Source organism: Pagrus pagrus, assembly GCF_965226575.1.
Source record: "Pagrus pagrus genome assembly, chromosome: 20".
NCBI classification, from domain to species: domain Eukaryota; kingdom Metazoa; phylum Chordata; class Actinopteri; order Spariformes; family Sparidae; genus Pagrus; species Pagrus pagrus.
Genome location: NC_140207.1, coordinates 23,830,865 through 23,851,589, shown reverse-complemented (window position 1 = coordinate 23,851,589; position 20,725 = coordinate 23,830,865). Strand labels below are relative to the sequence as shown.

The 20,725-nt window shown below is 40.1% G+C and overlaps 1 protein-coding gene across 3 annotated transcripts in view; it reads right to left on the bottom strand.

Annotated features, from left to right (window-relative positions):
- Positions 1-19,942, bottom strand: part of vopp1b (VOPP1 WW domain binding protein b) — a 43,463-nt gene extending 23,521 nt beyond the window's left edge. For all 3 annotated transcript variants that reach the window (XR_014621212.1, XR_014621213.1, XM_084340958.1), the window contains exon 1: positions 19,666-19,942. Coding sequence is in view for 1 of the 3 variants with exons in the window: in XM_084340958.1 (XP_084197084.1) it covers positions 19,666-19,716 (51 nt within the window). In the remaining 2 variants the exon portion in view is untranslated. The remainder of the gene's footprint in view (positions 1-19,665) is intronic.
- Positions 19,943-20,725: the final 783 nt, after the last annotated feature.

Below are 20,725 nucleotides of genomic sequence, written 5' to 3'. Positions count from 1 at the left end.
TCTGAGACAGATAGGCTGATGAAACGATGAAACGATGAAGCTGTTGAAGCTGGTGAATCTGCGAAGACTGGGCGGTGATGGGGAGGGGGAGTGTGCACACAAAACAGCAGCATGAATGAACAAGAGGCAGGAGACAAATGTATTTAAAAAGACAGCAGCAAGATGATAGGCTAAGAACAAAGGTGTTTCGCTGTGCTACTGGATAGATATGCCCGGCTGACGTGAAATAATGAGAAGCGATTATGAGTGTGCATGAGTGAGAGGGGTGAATGAAAGGATGGTATGAGAATAAAACTAAGGACTGAGCATGTGAAACGTTGGTGTTCCTATCTGAACTGTAGCTAGAGCTTCCTTTAATGAAAAACTCTGCTGAGCGTCTCTGTCGTGTTTTGGTGTCGCTCATCTCCGTAGATTTATCTCTGCTGTCTGTCTGTGCTGGAGTTTAACACATTCAGAGGGACTTCATGGTGCATTCAGGTGTAGCTTGTTACATCACTTACGACCAGCCTTTTATTTTATTATGTTCACACTGCCGCTGTCTGACAAAAGATACAGAAGTATCCACTGCCGTAGACCAGACTACAGAGCAGCGTCTTCACTCAGGCTGTGAGACTCCTGTACTCAACCTCAACATCAGAAAAAAATGCTTTTCCTGTGTAGCATAAAGGGACTACAACTTGCATTTTGTTGAACAACTCTGTGGTTTAGAAATGACAATTAAATGAACCTTGAATTGTTGTTTAATAAATGTAACATGATTTACCATGTGTATTAGTGTTACTTCTGTTGTGGCTGTACGTACTGTATGTCTTTCCTACTGTATGCTGTTGCACCTCTTTATTATCCAGCTCCTGAAACTGAGGAATGATAAAATAAAGAAATGTTCGGCCAACACTGTGTCCAACGCTAACATCCATGAGTCTGCAGTCAATGCAGTGTACATATTCATACAGAAACATGCAGATATGCAATTAAAAATGTATTATAATATATATAATACGTTTGTTTTAATGCTCTAATACTGATATTTGCCTTTATATCCAGGATCAGTCTTACTCTTTTAATACACTTCCTTTTATAACAGCAGCCAATAGCTCCTCCAGTTCTTAAATCTCATCCCAGCTCACCGCAGTAACTCAGATGTGTCACACAGGACTTGAGTTCCAAAATGAAATAAATAAAAGGGTCTATACAGGGCCGTTATTGGTGGAAAACAGAACATTGGTGGTTAGATTGCATCAGGGTGGTGTGATATTATGGTTTATAGAGAACTTCAAACAACACAAAGTGCATCCCAGGGCCTGTATTTGTCAAACTGCTGAGGATTACACTGGAAAAAGCTGTATGAGTGAATGTGTTACAGCCCATATCCTGCACAATCTGTCTCATTGCTGGACTCCCTGCTAAGCCTGAGCAATAACACACGTTTATCAAGCAGCTTCCTCATTCTGTCCTAACAGCGAAGTGAAACAACCATCGGATACATTTATAATATACAAATAGAGATTGATTAATTAATTGCAAGTTGCTTAATTTAATACAAAAAGAAAACCAGACTGAAGCAGAACAGAAATTCAGCTGCTTGTTGAGGAGCAACATTAAAGAAAACGTACTGAGTTGACTAAAGGATTTAATGACAATGAAAATACGTGAAAACTGATGACAAACTAAATCAGCATGAGGTATTGTTCTTGTTGTTTGCAACCCTAATACATATATTTTTACTATGGTGTATAATCTTATGAAGTGTTTACATCAAATGCAAATATCCTGTCCTCATTACAAGATACAAACTATCATACTATTACTGATTACAGCGAACTAGCCCCTAACACACATCTCTCTGCTGGCCGGTGAGAGCTACGGGGCAGTCAGTGTCTATCAGAAAGGTGTGTTGTGTTTCGGAGGAGTGGTTCTGAAGGGGGCCCTGACGTTAAGAGGTGGGATTTATTTGGTTGGATACTATCAAAATGTAGCTTGCTATTGCTGGTTTCTCCAATCTTACCAACCCCAGCTTTAAGGAGTTTTAATTTTATCTTCCACATATGTCTTAGAGTTTTTCTTTCAGCGGGTCGAGGAGGATACATCCAACCACGTCTCTGTGATCTGTGTGAAGAGCAGAGCTGCGGGGTGGCATGCCAGGTCGAGCTGTTTTAGTGGCTCACAACATGGCAACACAATAGCTTATTTGTCAGGCTAGTGGTGGAGGATGGGACCATACTGTGACACTTGGACTGAGAGGAAATGGCAGGAACACACAGAGAGACAGAGAGAAAGATGGCAGGGTAGATGTTAACTAGTGATGGGAATTCCGGCTCTTATAAGAGATGGCTCGGCTCACTAAAAAGAGCTGGCTCTTTCGGCTCCCAAGTGGCTCCTCAGATTTTTTGCTGCTTTATTACCAAAAATAAGTAAATTGAATTACTAATGTACAAAACATACAGTATATCAAATGTTTATTATTTATATGGCTTATTATACTCAACATGGAACAGAGTGCTACAAAAAATAAATTTTAAGTACATAGCCTTTTGCACAAACTGTGTCATAGAGCTCTGGGTTGTAGGTCCAGGTGGTGGTGTACTGTAGACACAGTAGACGCTGCAGCAGCAGCAACAGTTGCAGCAGACAAACTGGCACTTTGATTAGTAGCAGGTTCACTTGCTTGTCTTTTTTCTTCCAACTGCACTGATGGATGTAGTTCTAATGTGCCTGTGCAGGTTATTTGTAGAGCCTGCTCTATATGAGACTTTAACCTTGCTTACTCTACACTCATTTTCTCACCTTCCCAGTGTGTTGTCTCTGTAGCGGCTCTCTGTCTGCCTCTCCTCCCTCCTGTTTCTCTTTCTGTGTGTGTGTGCTGTGTCTGTAACCCCCCCCCACCCCCTTTAGGTGCGGCAACAACCTAAGCTGTTAATGTTTTCACCTTGTAAGTGTGTGTGTGTGTGTGTGTGTGTGTGTGTGTGTGTGTGTGTGCGTGCGTGTGCTATCATGGCAAAATGTGTTCCTGGAGACACCTCTTGTAAAAAGAACCACCCAGAGGCAGTTTTGACTGGCAGTTGTTTTTATGTCTGTCCGTCCATCCATTTGTCTGTGGACAGATTTTGTCACCGCGATAGTGTCCCAAATGACCAAGATGCGAACAGCTGTTTAATGAAGATCAAAATGACAGCCAAGTTCATAGATAGGTGTGGTTCCATGTATTAAGTTATTAATGACTACTGAGTACTGGCAGCTGGTGTGATGCCACTGCAAGATGGTCTCTAGTTGGTCTCTATTCCCCTCTTTCTTATACTATATTTTTATTTAAAACAATGAACAACAGCTGGATGGATGGCCCTGCTTTCTGTACCACTGAGTACTGAAGTTTTGTTAAAACAAAACTAAACTACAACAACAAAAAACACCTGACCAGAGAGTGGCAGAAGAGTAAAGGTCCCATTAAAACTATGGGGTCATCCTTGTGGGAGCATGAACGCGCTCTGTACATTTCTGTCTACAGTCTGTCTGTTAGTCTATGAGAGGGGCTAGAGGAAAGCCATGCTAGCTGCTCTCTGAGGCTGCACTTAGGCACAGAAGCGCTTTGAGCTAAATGCTAAATTGAGCATGCTAACACTCACAATGACAATGTTGACATGCTATTTGAAAAAATGCATCAATTTTTCCCATTTTCTGTCAAATTGTGCTTCTATTCCTACATTAAGTCTCCAGATTGTTTGTCTTTTTCTGGCATTTAGATGTATTTTTAAAATCAGGCTGTTATGATCTGATATATCTGCCCCTCCAATTTTACACTCGGACACTCTGCACCTATCACCTATACTTAGAAAGAAGTAATCAATTCTTGACTGTACATTGTGTGTTGCCAAATAATGTGTGAAATCTTTCTCAAGGGGGTTGAGATTCCTCCAGATGTCTATCATTCCCATTTCTTCTAAGGATAGCTCTACAAATTTTGACATCTGTTTTTTATTTCCTTTTAAACTAGTTGTATCTAGACAGTGGTTCATGACTATGTTGAAGTCCTCCCACAAATTGAAATACCTTCTGTTTCTGTTGCTATAACATAAAATAAGGATTTGAAAAAATGCTTATTGCTTTCTGGAGGTGCATATACATTTATCAATGTGACAGGTTCAGTCTCTAGTTTTCCCTTGACTAATACAAATGTAGTTTTATTTGGAATTAGTATCATAACTCCTCTTTTACGTCCTTGTTTATATGAACTGTAATATGAATTTTTAAAACCAAACTTAACTACATAGGACTTCCATATGGGGGTAAGTCTTCTCTTCTCCCCCAAGTCCCTGTTGGTGGGTGGATGGGAAATCCTCTTCTGTGAGGGCCCATCCCTAGACCCAGAGCCATGTCCGTTTAACGGTGTCAACCCCGCCTAGACCAGTCCAACCTTTGCTGGTTCTCGCACACCCTGTCAGTGTTTTATAAATGTTGAAGTCAAATAAATGAAGCCGACCATATTATCTTGCAGCGCTGTTAGTTCTTTTATTATCAGGGCGTCAGTTTTATCAGGGGGGTCTCTTCTGATATCCTTGCAACTTTTCCTTTGCCCGCTGTTCCGCCACATCTTGCCTGGACCCGCCACGTCCTGCTCGTTGCCATCCCCAGGCGCCACGGGTCCACCCCTCCATAAGCCCCAAGTCATCACTCGGTACATCCACGGCCAAGCCCCTTGCTTACATGTCCTCCGCTGCATCCCATGCGTTGTCGTAGCTCTTCACGCCATTATTCCAATGGATTTGAATTTTTGTGAATGGGGTTTGGAAATGCCCCTCTCCTGAAGTGTCTTCCTAATGTTTTGGTACATTTTGCATTTTTGGACAATCTTGGTGGGGTAGTCGTGGTCAAAATGGATTTTTTTGTCGCCCACCAGCAACCCCCTCTTTTCCCATTCTTTCCCATATTTCTTGTCTCATCTCGCTCTTAAGTTCGTCTTTAAATGTTATCAGTTCGTTACAGAGTTCCCGCTTGAGGTCTCTTTTATCTTTACCAATGTTACAAGTCCCGGTCTCAGCGTTTCAGCTTGGTCCATTTTTTTCGCTGCGTCACTGTCATATTCACTTTCGTCGTGTTCGCATACCTCGACCATTGTAGCCTCTTCTTCTGCTTTCTTCAAGACACATTAGAACTGTACAATCCTTCAGTGCAGTGCTTTTTTGGTGTTTCTCCAGCTTCAGTGTCCACTCATCTCCTATTTCATTACCTTTATATCTGAAGTTATTTAATTTGAGTGGGTTTATTTCAACCGACCTGAGCGAGCTGAAAGCTAAACTGCCATCTTGTAGGAAGTGTGCATACAGATGTTTACTTCTCTTTGCACTTTTTTTATATGAAGGAAATATGAGCAGAAGTGCTGCCAGGGGTCTGGCAAGAAATAAAGTACAAAAGTATTTTATTTGTTAGTTCAGTGCAAGGTTTCAGTAAGTTATTTAAGAGTAGGAAAAAAAGATTTACACTCGCTGTTATAAATTATTATTTATATATTTAGCACATTAGCATGTCAACATTTGCTACTTAACACTAAAGTACACATGTGCAGCTGAGGCTGATGGGAATGTCAGTAGAACTGCAGGTATTTGGGGGAATTAAAATGACTTCTGATGATGGCACCAAATGAAAAGTCAGAGCATCATCAAAGTGATAACATTTCATCCTGAGGCCAATTTGAATATCTGTACCAAATTTCAGGGAGAAGCAGAGTAAGGGTTTCTGGCACAACTTCCCCTACTTCCAAGGTGCATGGAGAGGGGAAATTTTCCAAATTTCATGGCAGTCCATCAAAAAGTTGTTGAGACATTTCAGTTAAAACTACAAATTAAACCTGTTACTACTGCTAAATGACAAGTCATGGTATCACCAAAGTCAATAGGATTAATTCTCTGGGGACCTTAAATATAAGAACCAAATATAATACCAATCCATGTACAACACAGTAGATGTGATATTTCACTAGTTGAGTTAAAACTTTGACTTAATCACCATAGTGAGTAGGATTCATCCTCTGAGGAACATGAATGTGTGTACCAAATCAAACGCTAATCCATTGTAGATTCTTCTAAATCAAATCATTCAACCTGTTTTAGGCACTAGTCATCAGAATTCATCTCATCATATCTACACCAAATGCAGTTAGGATACTTCAGCCTGGACCAAAGTGGTGGGCAGTCTGACCAATACTGCCATCTAAATTAGAATCATCATATTGAAAACATATCAGATTTAAATATTTCTTGTGAAAATTAAGTATTTCCTTTAATGCAATTCAGCATCTAGTTTTTGATACTGGTAGGGTAGATAGTTTTGGACCATTTGACCCGGTGGTGCTGGAGATTTATCAGAGGGTCGCCAATGTCACCAAGATTCATCTTCTTGAGACCATGAATGTTTTGTTAAAAATCAGCCACAGCAATTAAAAAGCACAAGTACTAAGGCTTATGAGAGGATGTGCCATTAACTTCAAGGGCTTTCCATTTATGTGCCTACCTCTCTGCATCACTATGCCCACTATTTTGGCTGCACTCAAATGCTGTTGCTGGCCTCAGTGCTACTGAAGCAGATCCTATGAACAGCTCAGGCTCTGATAAGAACATTCAGCCTTGATCCTCCCTCTCAATCCTCCTCAGAATCTAAAAGCTTTTGGCCTCTCCTCTCATCAACATTAGCCTTCTTATCACTCAGTCATGTCACCTCTGGTGGGATAGATGAGTGTAGGCAAGATAAATGAGGACCTTTTTATTAACATACCGTGTGCAGTACATGCAAAGAAACAGGACATAAGTACAATGCTCATATAATATAAACATGATATTTCTGCTATTGAAATACAAACAATTGCTACAATAACAAGCTTTAATTTCACAATATTACACTTTGTTGCTATAAATCTACACTAGTTTGGACCTAATTGTTATCCTTTCCCCACTACTCTGCCAGCAATGGTCACCATCCAGCTCTGTTCATTGTCTTTCTCTAATTAGAGCTCAGTGAAAGCGCTGACAGCGGAAGAAAATGTCCCTCTGTGCTCCCACAGGACAAAAATGACCGTTACGCAACCAGAGAATGTGTTTTCCTGCTTTAAAAGCGGCTCAGATGGGTTTTGGCTAGAGGACATACGGGGGATGAATAGTTCAAAAGGTTCTTCACTGAACATTAAAGCTTTAGAAGCTGAAGTGTGTGCGGTGATCAGGATGTGTTTTGCCTTTGAAGTTGCAGGGTGCGATAGATAGATAGATAGATAGATAGATAGATAGATAGATAGATAGATGGTCAATAAAGAAGCTCCCTGTGAACACACCTTGGCTCCCATGCAGGGGCCTTCTGACTCATTTCAATTTTTCTAACTTGTAATGTCAAACAACATTTTTGTGACCGGACATTTTGATCACACAAAGCATTAAATGCTTGCTTCTTAGACTGAATTCAAGGTACTTTAGTCTCACATATGATCTAACTGCGGGTCCAACCTGCCAGCAATGAACTGTAATCCTTTCAATTTTGTAATAGCCCACTTGGAATTATCATTATCTTGGCATGAAAATGCTCAAAAGGAGATTTTGAATATTGACACATGCACCAATACCAGCCTGCAATCCCCTAATGCTTTAATATGTGTCCTTCAACTCTTGAAAATCTCCTCATTGCTTGACTGTAACATTCTGTTTCATCACTCCCGCTCGTCTATACCTCACTCCTTTTATCCCTTCCTCTCATGCATCCGTCTCTCCTTCCTGTCTCATTGATCACTGCTGACCACATAGATGCCTCTGCCATTAGCAAGCAGAAACAGGCGAACAAGCATCGTTTCATTCTCAGTGTGTATTTGGCCTCAGATGGAGAAAACAGTGAGGAGGAATATCAGCCAGGGGAAGCCTCTTATTTCATGTGCAACAATTATAATCTACTGGTCATGAATTAGCAGGCAGTTGTTACTGTCTAAGAGTACTGTAAAATAAGCAGGTTTTAGTACCTAATATTGGCCAAATTACTAATCTACTGAATGTAAAATGTAAATTTGCTTATATTTCTACGTGAAAATGGTTGAAATATAATTTCATGAGAACACTTTCATTACTATAGGCTGAGTCCAGTTACAGTCTGAAATCAATACTGCAGAGTGGAACCTGGCTAGCAATCCCGCACAAAGTGCTAAAACAAATGTCTAAAAAGGTTACAACCTTATGATTCTGTATGAATTATTTCAGCAACTTTGTCAGACACTTGTCTGTCAGTAGCCAAATTGTTTTTAAAATTCACTTGAAGTGGACGTCACTGTTGGTCGGAGTTGCCCCAAAGGATTACGTTGCAGCAGTTGCAGCCATGTTGCAGCTGTCAGCTGAGGTGATCTAATGGACCAATTCCAAAACTTTTGGTAAGTATGAATCATTTACACACCAAAACATGTAGATATAGGCTGACAGCACCCACAATTTGTTCAAAGTTATTTATTTTATATTTAATATGACATATTTAAGATATATACAGGGTCAATGCTGAGAGAATATTTTCATCAGATTCAGATATGTAGTAAATGATGCATCTGATTACAATACAACCAATCCTTAATCAAAGGTTTGTTGCTGTTGTAATCATCAGGAGTAATGCCAGTCAGGTTCATTTACTTGACTGGACCTTCACATCTACACTGGTCGGACTAAAGTGGTATGTTACTGTTATTTTCCCCAGAGCCTTTGTCACAACCACTTTCTCACTAGTGTTTCACACATTTATACAAACAACTCTGATCTGCCGGAGGGGGGGACTGCCATGTGGGATCAACCCAAACGTCTCTGTTTCCACTGACTGTGAAAGTTTGGGTCTGCCACCAGAGTAATGGCAGTGTAACTAGACGATACTTGCTAAATCAGCTGACAGCTTAGTCTATAGTGAGTCTAAGCCCTGTCATCATCTTCCAGTTAAACTGCCACTCCGCTAGCATCTGTATCTCTGTATATTCCCTCATTGAGAGTTTCTTTCATTAGCCTGTAATGTATATTAATATAAAGTTTATATAAGTAGTACAGTATATTAAAGGTGCACTATGTAGTTATGTAGAGTTATTTAGTGCTTTGTAGTGGGGAAGAAATTTTAATCAGAAGAGAAAGATCACTATCTATGACTGAATAAACAAACTGATCATAAAGGAAACTTAAGAGGGTTAAATTCCTGTGCCAAGTTCTCTTCAACTTTTATAGAGCAGCAATAAAAATCATCTTGACTGGAAACATCACAAACTCACAGATCTACAGACATCAGTCTGTAGATGGTACCAGATATCATACAGATGTCGGTGAAGTGAGATGTCTGCACAGAGCCCAAAGATACTAGAAGACAACAGCCACCCAGCCACAGTCACCCTGCTGTCAGCTGTTCACCCTGCTGCCATCTGACAACAGATACAGAGTATCTGCTACCATCATCCCCCAGCTGTGAGTCTCTTGAACTCATCCTCAACACTCCATAAAAAATAGTATATTGTATAGCATAAAGGGACTGCAACTTGCATTTCGTTGTACAACCCTGTTGTTTTAAAATGACAAACAAACCTTGAGAACACTAAAGACTGAAAACTCTTATTTACAGAAGATACTGTATGCGAAACACAGAGCGATTAAAATTTTGAATTTCAAGTCATGAGGCTGGAGGAGCATTTTGTTTTTTTTCTTAAATATGTCACTTCTGTTCTTAAACAGGATTTGGAGAAAACAAAAGCATGTTATATATTAAAATATCATGATGTGGGCTATTTGTTGTTATTCGATTTCAAAGCCATTGCAGAGAGCAGACAAACCGCAGAGAAAAAATCGTTAACCATACAGGCACAAGATAATGCAATCATATTCTAATTATACAGAAACGACATCCTTGCAAGCCTGGAAATGACCTGTTTATTTACTGGACACAACAAGCCTGCTCTAGCACGAGGAGGGATATGGTGGCCTAAACAGGTCAAATCAAGATCACAGCCTGTCTCTGCTGGGCAGGAAAAAAAGGGGTAAACAGAAGGCTGTGGAACATTCAGAGTGTAAGCAGGATAGGACAGATGGTGCAGAGGCTAATTCATGTTAAACATCACACTTTGAGAAGACAGAAACAACAAGGAGAAGGATCCAGCTGACTACTGCAGTAAGTGAAGTGAGTGTTGAGTCGGTGCTCCCAATTATTAAATGTTTATTTTTTATTTTGTGTTTATGATGGGCAAACTTAATGTTATGTTATGTTATATTATGTTTACTGATTGATTGTTTGAGTTGATTGTTGTTTGAAACATCTGGGTGCCAAATTAGTATAACATAACCAAATGAGTTATGTTGTGGACTCTGTAACAGTTGACATTTTAACAAATTAGCCCCGTTAAATAGTTCCTGTTTGCAGAGCACCCATGGATATGCAGACCACTATCACTGGATTATTTTGACAGTGAAGAAAAGATTGTCAGATGAGTTCTGGATTATAAGAAGCATATTTTTTTTGATGATCAGGCACAAAAGGTTTTTAAGTATCTTACTGCCAAATTTAATCCCATCCATGAGCTGTGTGTCACAGCCACTGCTGCTACTGAAAGTGCTGACTGAGTTGATGAGCGGGCCAAATGAGTGGGTCAAACTACAATAAATAACTTCTTGTTATTTTTAGAACGTTAGCATGCACCTGTCCCTTTCAATTCATGTGGTATCTTGGCCTCATTTTAAAAACTTCTGCTATAGATCCAAAGGAGCAGGGGGTCCTGTTTCTGATTTTCACTAAATATCTGTATACATTCATAGAATTTATATAATCCTTGAAATACTTTCTTTTAACTGTTGTTATGCAAAAAAGATTAAACTAACCAGAATTGAGTATTACTCCTCTAGCACCAGAGCCCTGGCCCTTACCTACCAGAGCAGTCAAATGAATGAATACAAAGAGAAAGAAAAATTATCAGAAATTTTCACAGGCTTCTCTGTGTACCTAAAATGTTTTAGAGGGGGTGGGGTTGCACTGGGGAAAAGTTAAGCTCATGACCTCAGCATTTAGGCTGGGCTACAGCCCTGCAGTAACCTTTTATAAAAATAAAATACTGTATAACAGTTTAATTTGAAAAAAAAAGTTGTCATTTAGGGTGTCCTCTGGTTTGGAGTTTCTGACAACAGAGCTCTGTAATGTTACGCTGATAATACAGATACTCTTCATCTCCTGAATGCACGCAAGTTTCAAGTCTCTTGAGTGTATACAGTGTAATGTAACTGTCAACAGTAAATACTGTTTCATGCGGTTAAGATTAAGTCCTGGGCACATGAAGAAGATAAATTAAATCGTACTGATATGGCCACTAAGAGCATTATATACCTGAAGAGCAGATGCAGTAAGTAAGTAAGTAAAACTTAATTTATATAGAACTTTTCTAAACACAAGTTACAAAGTGCTTTACATCAACAATACAGATTAAAATCAAATCACAAAGGAGATACTAAGCACAGAGTCATACAATCCAAAGCATAGAGTCATGCAGTACAAAACATATCAACACCATTAGAGATTCACACTCCCTCAGATGAAGCCTAACGATCATGGGAAGGCCAGCCTATAAAAGTTTGTTTTTAACAGATTTTTAAAACTGTCTACAGACTCAGCTGATCTGATGGGAGGGGGAAGACTGTTCCAGACTCTGGGTGCCATGACCGCAAAAGAGCAGTCACCTTTGGTTTTGAGATTGGCTAGTGGAATTACCAAGAGGTTTGGATTGGATGACCTGAGAGGCCGGTCAGTGATATATGGGGTCAGAAGTTCAGAGATGTAAGCAGGGGTTAGGCCGTTTAGTGCCTTGTAAACAATTAAAAGAATCTTGAAATTAATTCAAACTTTAACTGGCAACCAGGGCAGAGAGGCTTAGATTGGTGTGATATGGGATTGTCGACCAGTTCTAGTTAACAGTCTTGCTGCTGCATTTTGTACAAGCTGAAGTTGAATAGGGCAGTTTGATTTAAGACAGGTAAAAGTGAATTACAAAAATTAAAACTAGAGAAGATAAATGTGTCTAAAGTGGATAGTACTGATCTGATTTTAGAAATTTTTTTTAATTGAAAGAAACAGGATTGAACCAGTCTATTGATGTGATGGTCGAATTTAAGGATAGAATCAAATATGACGGCAAGATTTCTGGAGTGTGGTTTGACCGAGGGGGCATATGGACCAATATGCTGAAGGATATTATTTGAGTAATTATTGGGACTGATGATAAGAATCTCAGTTTTGTCAGAGTTTAGTTGAAGGAATCATTGACATCCAATTCTTTATGGCTGTTTTGGTGATTGTTTAAGTTGGAGTAATCATTATCTATATATATTCGCAGTTATATATATATATATCATGTATATCTGCATATCATCTGCATAACTATGATAGGATAAACATCCAAATTGAGATATAATCTGGCCCAGGGGAAGCATAAACAGAGAAAACAGGATGCGACCGAGGATGGACCCCTGAGGCTCCCCATATGACAGTGGAGCAGATTATGACACAAAATTGCCCATAGAAACAAAAAAACCTTCTATTTGACAGATATGAAATAAGCCATTCTAGCACTTTCCCTGAGATGCCTCCATATGAAGTTAATCAATTGATGAGGGTTTTGTGATCAATTGTGTCAAATGCAGCACTAACTTCAAGAAGAACCAAGATGGAATGTTCTCCCCTATCAGAATGTATAAGAAGGTCGTTAGCAACTCTTAACAAAGCTGTTTCTGTTCTGTGTTTTTGTCAAAAACCTGATTGAAATGTATTTAAAAAAATAGCGTTTCCCTCAACAACTTGAAATTGAATGATATGAATTGCCATGAGATATGTGTTTCAGGTATGTTAGTATGGACGGAGATTATTTCTGAAACAGTGCTAAAATGCTCGTCTGGACAGAGATCTTTTTTCTTCTAGAGCTCTGTTTACAAAATAGCCATGTGCATATAGACTACGCCTCAGGCTCACTCCTTGCGTTTTTGCCTTTTTGTGATTTTTCCCGTGCTCTAACCTACATTCCTCTTGTGTCTCAGCATCACCATTCACTGCTCATCAGTGTGCCAGCCGGCCATTCCCTGCCTGCCACGCTTCCTTCCCTCAACCCTGCTCACACCAGCCTCACTCTTCCATCTGTCTCAGCTGCCCTGAACTTCCCTCTCCACTGCCATCATCTAACCCTGCACTACATAGAAACACCTTTTACTGCTCTACCATTCCATGTTCCATGTCCTGCACTTACGTCCAAACTTGTATTCTGAAGACCGCAAGCTTAATAAATCACTTTTAATCATTCTAAGTGAATTAGTTTGTATTCAGCATTTTAATATTATCTATGTAGGAGGTAGACGCAAATACTTTTGAACGTGGTGCTACATGTCCAGAGATAAAGGGCTGTGCAATGCCCTTTTGTTCAAGAGGTAGAAAACCTACATTACCCAGAATGCTCTGTGCTGCACCAGACCAATAAACGCTCCCACTGATGGGTGACATATTGGGAGTTGGGTGGTGCTTGGTTTAGGCATTTGAAACAGTTAACAGTTACTCCTGCAAACGGTCTAACTTGAACATATACATTTGTGACATTCCTGTACTAAACCTTCATCTTTGAATGAAAAAAAAAAAAAAGAATTAATGCCTTATGGTTGTAGCCTATACAGTGAAGACCTGAAGAAATTAAATAAAAGGTATTAAGTGTAGTCACCATATTGACATGTATGAGTAATTTCCAGTCAGAAACATCGCGTCTTCACTAAAAGACTGTTATGTCCCAGTCAAGGAGTGCAGGAGCATAAAATAAATATGAGACAGAGAGTGGAATTTGGTGTAAAAATGTATTTACAACATACAGTCAGCAAGATATTTACAAATGAAGCTTAGCTTCAGGGTGAACTGAAGGACAAAACAACAAACAAAACCTGAACTAACCTTCACCCTCAACAGTAAAAGGAAGAAACAAAAAGACATTTGCTGAACCTACCTCCCCAAACTAAACAAAAACAGGAGAAAATAGTACTACTGAAAACTGCAGCTCACCCCTGTGCTTTGTGCTCAGATATATACAATATATGTACAGAGGACTGAGCTTCATCACATGGAGCAACAACAGTCACCTGAAGATCAAAACCAATGAGTATGTAATGAGATATGTAAGTTCATTGAGAGAAACAGGAACAGTCACATTCCTTGCTTGTGTTCACATGTTGGACAATAAAGCTGATTCTGATAGAACTCTAGGAAGCTACAAATTGCAAAAGGTGGACAGTTTACACGCACACGTTGAACCCAGCAGCACAGAATATCTCTACAATCAGAGGAGTTTTATAGCGTACACCTCTTCAGTATCTGCCACATGTGAAACATGGTCTCGGTCTCCTTCTGTTGAGTTTTGGTGATGAATAATGGACACAAAAGTGTTTTGTAGAACAATATGACCTATCACTTCATAATTTTATCCTTAAAGACATTTGTGTAAAATATTGTCATAATTAGCATATATATTATTTAGCAATGGCTAAAAAACTTGTTTTGTGATGTCAAGTGACCTTTGAGCACCAAATTCTGATCAGTTTGTACTATAGTCCAGTTGGACGTTTGTGCCAAATTTGGAGAAATTATCTTGAGGCGTTCTTGAGATATCGCCTACAAAAAAATGGGGCATAGATATGTATGGATGGACAACCCAAAACATAATTCCTAACCTCGTTTCCTGTCTATCTTCACCTGCACTATTGAACAAATCCATGAAAAGGCCAAAAAATTTGTTTTAAATTGGTTGTAATATCAGCATGAGGGGGTACACACTGTGGTAGGTTGGCCTTCAACTGTCTTCAACTCCGTTCTGTTTACATCTGGTACAGCAACCCCCTTAGGACACAATACATAGCCAATACTACAATATTTGCCCATGCAGCTCCACTGGTCCAGTGGATATTTCATTGTCTTTATTAAATATGGGAAAGAATGTACACTTGGCATTAAAGTTGAATTTAAAGCTTTAGATTGAATTTGAACAGCTCACTTTTATCCTATAATAAATCAAAATACTGCACACACACAAAAATAATGTCAGCAATGACATTATTTAATCGGACTGCAGCCAGACAGAGAAGGAACAGATTTGAGATTATGCTTGGCACGAGTGTATCATGTTTTAAACTTACTACACTGACCCAGTATTGGGTATCAAAAATATTTGATTAGATATCTTCTGCAAATTGTACGACTTCTTCTTCTTGCTTCTAGCATGGTGTTTGGACCATTTGAGTAATGCTTAAAACTGATTTCCATAGAATTAAGAAACAACCCATAGCTACACACCTGCTCTTTAATACTGCTGATGTTTTAACAGCACTGATTCATGCTGTATGCTTAGTCCCTACAACCATATGTACATTAGAGCAGTGTAGGATAGGGCCAAGAGGAAGCCATTAAAACAGTAAAGTAGGTCCCATGCAGCAAGATGCTTTGCTAAGCACAGTGCAAGGCCTCTGGAAGGTAATGCAGTCACATTCTGAGGATCTCTCTCTCTCTCTCGCTCTCTCATGCATCACACTGAAGAGAGAAGCTGCTGAACAGTAACAGTCATAATGTGTTTTGTGCATCTTCTCCTATGTATTGTTACCATGTTTCCATTTAGCTCACACCACAGCTGACTTTAAAATCGGGCTGATTTAACACCAATTTGCTCCTCCCAACAATTGGAGGAGAACTCTGGGTGGAGAGCTTGGTTGGTCCTGAAGGTCAGCACAGATTATCTGTTAATGTGACCTCCTGCACTGCTCCAGACTAATCGGGGTCTCCCTGATAAATATCAAACCTGTTTGACATTTACGATTCAAAATGTGGACGACCAAGATTGTCATTATGTCAGTACTTTCACAATAGCCAATGATAGCGATATCCCCGAGCAGCTGATGGTGTTGCCAAGCAGCGATAAACAACCCTAGCCCTCAAGGCTAATGTTAGCTAGCATACTACTGTTGGTAGGTAATAAAACTGAGTCTGCAGGTTTGAGATTAAAGAGAAGAACATCTGTGACGATTTTCCATATGTGCCTGATGCAACCGGATTTCAGGACTCCCACTTTCAGGATTTTTGGGCTCCCACTACAAGACTTTAAAGTCCTGTGGCCAAAGACCAGACTGGACAAGCAATACCAAATTTTACCACTAGGTTTTGCACGCCACTCAGCTGCTCCCAAAAGGAACATATCAGCCACTGCATCTGCATGTCCCACCATTGTAAAACTCATAGCAATCAATTAAATATATTTACTTTATAAACATAATATAATTTTAAGGGAATTATAAACAATTTAACTTTTAATACATTGTCATTTAAGTTGATAAGCTGTATAATAACCTGTAAGTAATGCCATTTTCCATGTAATGTAACATGCTGGAGCAATGTTGGAGTATTGAGGGGCAGTCAAAAGAAATTGTGTGAAATAACAACAGTAGTATGCAACATCAACATACTACAATGCAAGCTGGCTCTGTTGTTAATGTTACACTGGAGACCCTTCCGCTCCATGACCCTCACCAGGATGTGTATCATGGTAAATATCATTCATAACTTTTGCAAGTTTTTAAAATGTTTTTACAATTGTGTAGTTAGTTTCAAAGACTGACTACACATGACATTGTCATGGCAATAGTGATCACGGTTTTTGAAACATGATAAATGCTAATGACGCGTCCTTGGGATATTAAATATCTTTTAGCTTTAAAAAGATTGCAAACGGGTACAAAATCTCTTCACACTTAATACATGTTTTTCAATGCTGTTCCTGGGGGCCTCCTGTCCTGTACGTTTTCGATACATCCCTGCTCCGACACACCTGATTCAAATGATCAGCTTGTCATCAAGTGCTGCTGAAGCCTGATAACGACCCATTCATTTGAATCAGGTGTGTTGGAGCAGGGAAACATCTAAAACGGCAGGGCAGGCCCCACCCCCATGAACAGGATTGAAAAACACAGCCCTAGGTTTTATAAAATCCTGCTCTGCACTGAAATCCTAGCACTTACATTTCCATTCAACAGAAGATCAAACCAGCAATGGACAGCCACGGCGTGGCAGTGTTTACTGTCTCCCCAAGTAGCTTGCATCACATGATATGCACCTGCTGCCCTTTCACTAGATGGCAAGTCATTATGTTTTGACTCATGTCACTGATGGTACAGGCATTTAAAGGCCCCCTGTGGAGTTTCTGAGCCCTAGTAGCCCAAATGGAGCTGTTTTTGTGTGAGTGGGTCCCCATTTTGTTTCATGTGGATGTAAACATGGATGTAAACAATGGTGGATCTAAAATATTTAAATCTGCTTTGCAAATGATTCATAGGGAAGAAAATGTATTCGACACTTTTGTTAGAGCTCAAGGACACACACACACACACACTGCTGTTTTGGTGATTATATACAACTTTTGTGTGTTTACAAGAAAACACACAGCACCTTGAGTCTGTGTGTGTTCATGCATCCACCAGCTCTTTTCTTACCTACCAAACTGCTGCATGGGGCCGGAAACCACGTCATTGACCCTGACATCACTCACACATTTACAATCACACACCAGTCGCCTTAACAAGTGTTTTGGCACATAGATCATCTGAGTCCACTGGAAAGCTCGGTCATGACACACCGTACACCTCATTTTCATGGTATCAATCTAGCTTTGCCGTGTGTGCACAGTAGACATCCCAATCTGTGTTTCCACAAGACGTGGTTGCAGTGAAATTTAAAGAGGTCACCCAGATTACCCTTGAAAAACACAAACATGAATCACGACTTACAAAATTGGATTGAAAGAATGTTGAAACTCCAGAGAATTTAAACCTGAACTTCAAGTGAGACATTTTAAGCTAAAATTGTAGAATCACACTGGAAAAAAGAAAAAAAACAAGGAAGTTTCATGCTTACACACACAGGTGTCGAACCATTCAGCGTTCTTTATGGAACTAATGGCAGCTATGGGCATGGTTTAGATGTGATGACCAGCAAGAGCAGTGACTGTTTCTAAACAACAATGGCGGCTCCTCAAGAGGTCACCATAGCTGCTGCAACAGCATCAGTTACATCAGAACTGGAGAATGTATTTCACTAAAAGAACAGCACTGAAGGCTTTTCGCAGTCGACAGAAGCTTTTGTTCTTTGGATTGGATTGGAGCATTTTGGATTGGATTTGTAAAACAAAAAATCTGGACCATCAGATTAGTGTCTTCTTCTTAAAATAATTTTAAAAAAATGAATAAATACAAAAACAATTAAAAATCCGCCAATTGAATGAGTGACAGCTTCTAAAAACAAGTCCCAATTGTCTAACTGAAATGCTCCTTTCAAGGTGATTGTGTCTTTTACTGAGAATTGAATGAGATAGCTTTGAATAGAAATTAGCCAAATATACTTAGTAGGATTTTGAAGTTTTGCAGTGCATGTCCCAGTGCCTAATTGCTGTTTCAGCCCACCTTGATAGACATAAGATGACATAAGCTGTAGCTGGTCAAAGCTGTTAAAAATGAAGCAACACATCAGCCTCAATCCAAACGTACTTATCAAAAAGAACACAGCAGCAGCACTACATGGTCTAAGGGCTTGATTCCCTGTAGGCTGCCTGCTCACATTCAAAGTGGATGTGCTCACTAAGTCAGCTGAATGAAATAAAATAATAATGATGAGTTAATAATACATGAATAGACATGAGTGTCGGCAGTACAAGACTGGCAGGAAGAGTGGGGATCGTGACCACATTGTGCTACTTTCTAGCCCTGTAAAATAAAATTAGAGCTCATTGTCATCCTCTCATTCTCCCTGAATGATCCAGAGATCTCTCATGGCAGTCAATCCCATGACTGAAAATCAGAGTCGTTTTCAGATGATAAGAGTGATGTGTTGTAAGGTAAAGACAAGGGGAACACTGTGGTGGCACAGCACTGGCTTCAGAGAGAGTAGATGCACCAATGCAATAACATTTATTTTTAAAATCACATAAGATGAAGTACAGCATAATGAGACAAAGAAACAATGAACAGCATTTCCTGTATCCACCCTCCTGTCTGTCATATACCTTTAGTATGTGTGTGTGTGTGTGTGTGTGTGTGTCCTACAGGCCCAGTAACCTAGTGAGTGAGTTATGGGGGTCTGGCAACAAGGACAAAGGATGGCGGTATCTCAGGTAGCTCGGTTAGCCCACTAACAGAGCATCTGAGCGGACAGTTCACTGTGGACTCACCGTTAAAGGACCTCTGTCTCGTGTCCTTTAAAGCACAAGCGAGATGGTGGTCGGGAACAGCGTCAACCAATCTAAAGTTAAGATTTTATTGATATTAAGTGCTTCTTGGTGGGTCACTTGCATGCCGAAGTTACCGGAGGATGCCATGCATCATACAAATATCCCCATTTGTCCTCTAGGATGTGAGTGATTTTAGCTCTTAGCGAGGGAATATTGAATTATGCTCGTTTTAAATTGAATTTGGCGAACAACGCTCTCAAAACAGTACCGAGCAGCACGTATCGGAGGTACATCGCAGGCAGACCGATAAGCCCCCAACAAAACCACTTATTGTCCGTCCACGATGAACACCCTCACCGGACAGCACCGCCCTGTCAACCACCAAAGCTTTAACAATGTCGTCGCTCATGACAATAACGGCTCACCTCTAGAAACAGCCAGAATGTCAGGGCTACACCGGCCACTGGATTCCTCATATCTCCGCCGAGCTCCGCTTCTGGAGAAAAGAAAGACGAGGAGGAGATGCCCCTTGATCACTATGTCGGTTTCATCCCGCTACTGGAGACACCCAGAGATCAGATCCAGCCGGTCCCACACGGAGTCCTTCGGGGGACAGGACGGACGAAGGCAGCCTGGGTGACAGTCAGACGGTCCACAGACGGAGATTAACGGCATGGTGGGGAGCCGCATCAGCCTGTGATGTTGTTGCTGATTCCACGCCCCTTTCCCAGCCCCCCCTCCGCCCTGTACGCACGCGTGCACGTACACACACACACACACACACACACACACACACACACACACACACACAGATTTATTATCATTATTATTATATTTAATGGGAATTCCTGTCTGTTACATGAATTGGCTGGTAGTTACTGACTGAGAGCTTAAGGAGATTTCAAATTATTATTATTTTCACATGCAATTATAAAAAAACATAATTGTGAAAATAATAATAATTTGTACATTACAACAGGAATAATTTGAATAGGGTTTTTTTTAGAAGCACATTGTATCTTTTCCATTTGGCAAGAGCCCATGTAGTAATCTCTTGTCTACAAAGCGGTGACCACTGACCCATCCTTTCTAATAATTCCATATTATGAGTTTTGAAAAATTGAGTTAAGTGTGAATAGTTTAAACTCCATGTTTACAGTTGTGACTTAAACCTTACTTAAATCTTGGACTTAAACCTTGGACGTGGCTTCCGCAAAGGCCGCTGCAGCCTCTGAATTGAGACACAGCCAGAGTTCTCCCTCATGTCTTTGTCAGTTCGTTCTGTCTTGGTCCATCATCCTCCGTGTCCGTCTGCCTTCCCCTGTGTTGCCACCCTGCTTTCTTCTCCAGTGTTTCCTCCAGTGTCTCCTCATGTCTCCCGTTTGGTGTATTTCTGGTTTTGGTTTCTTGTTTCTCTTTTGATTTGTACTTTGCTTCTGTTGCACTTTGTTTCAACCTTTTTGTTTTGTTTTTTGTCTCCAGGAC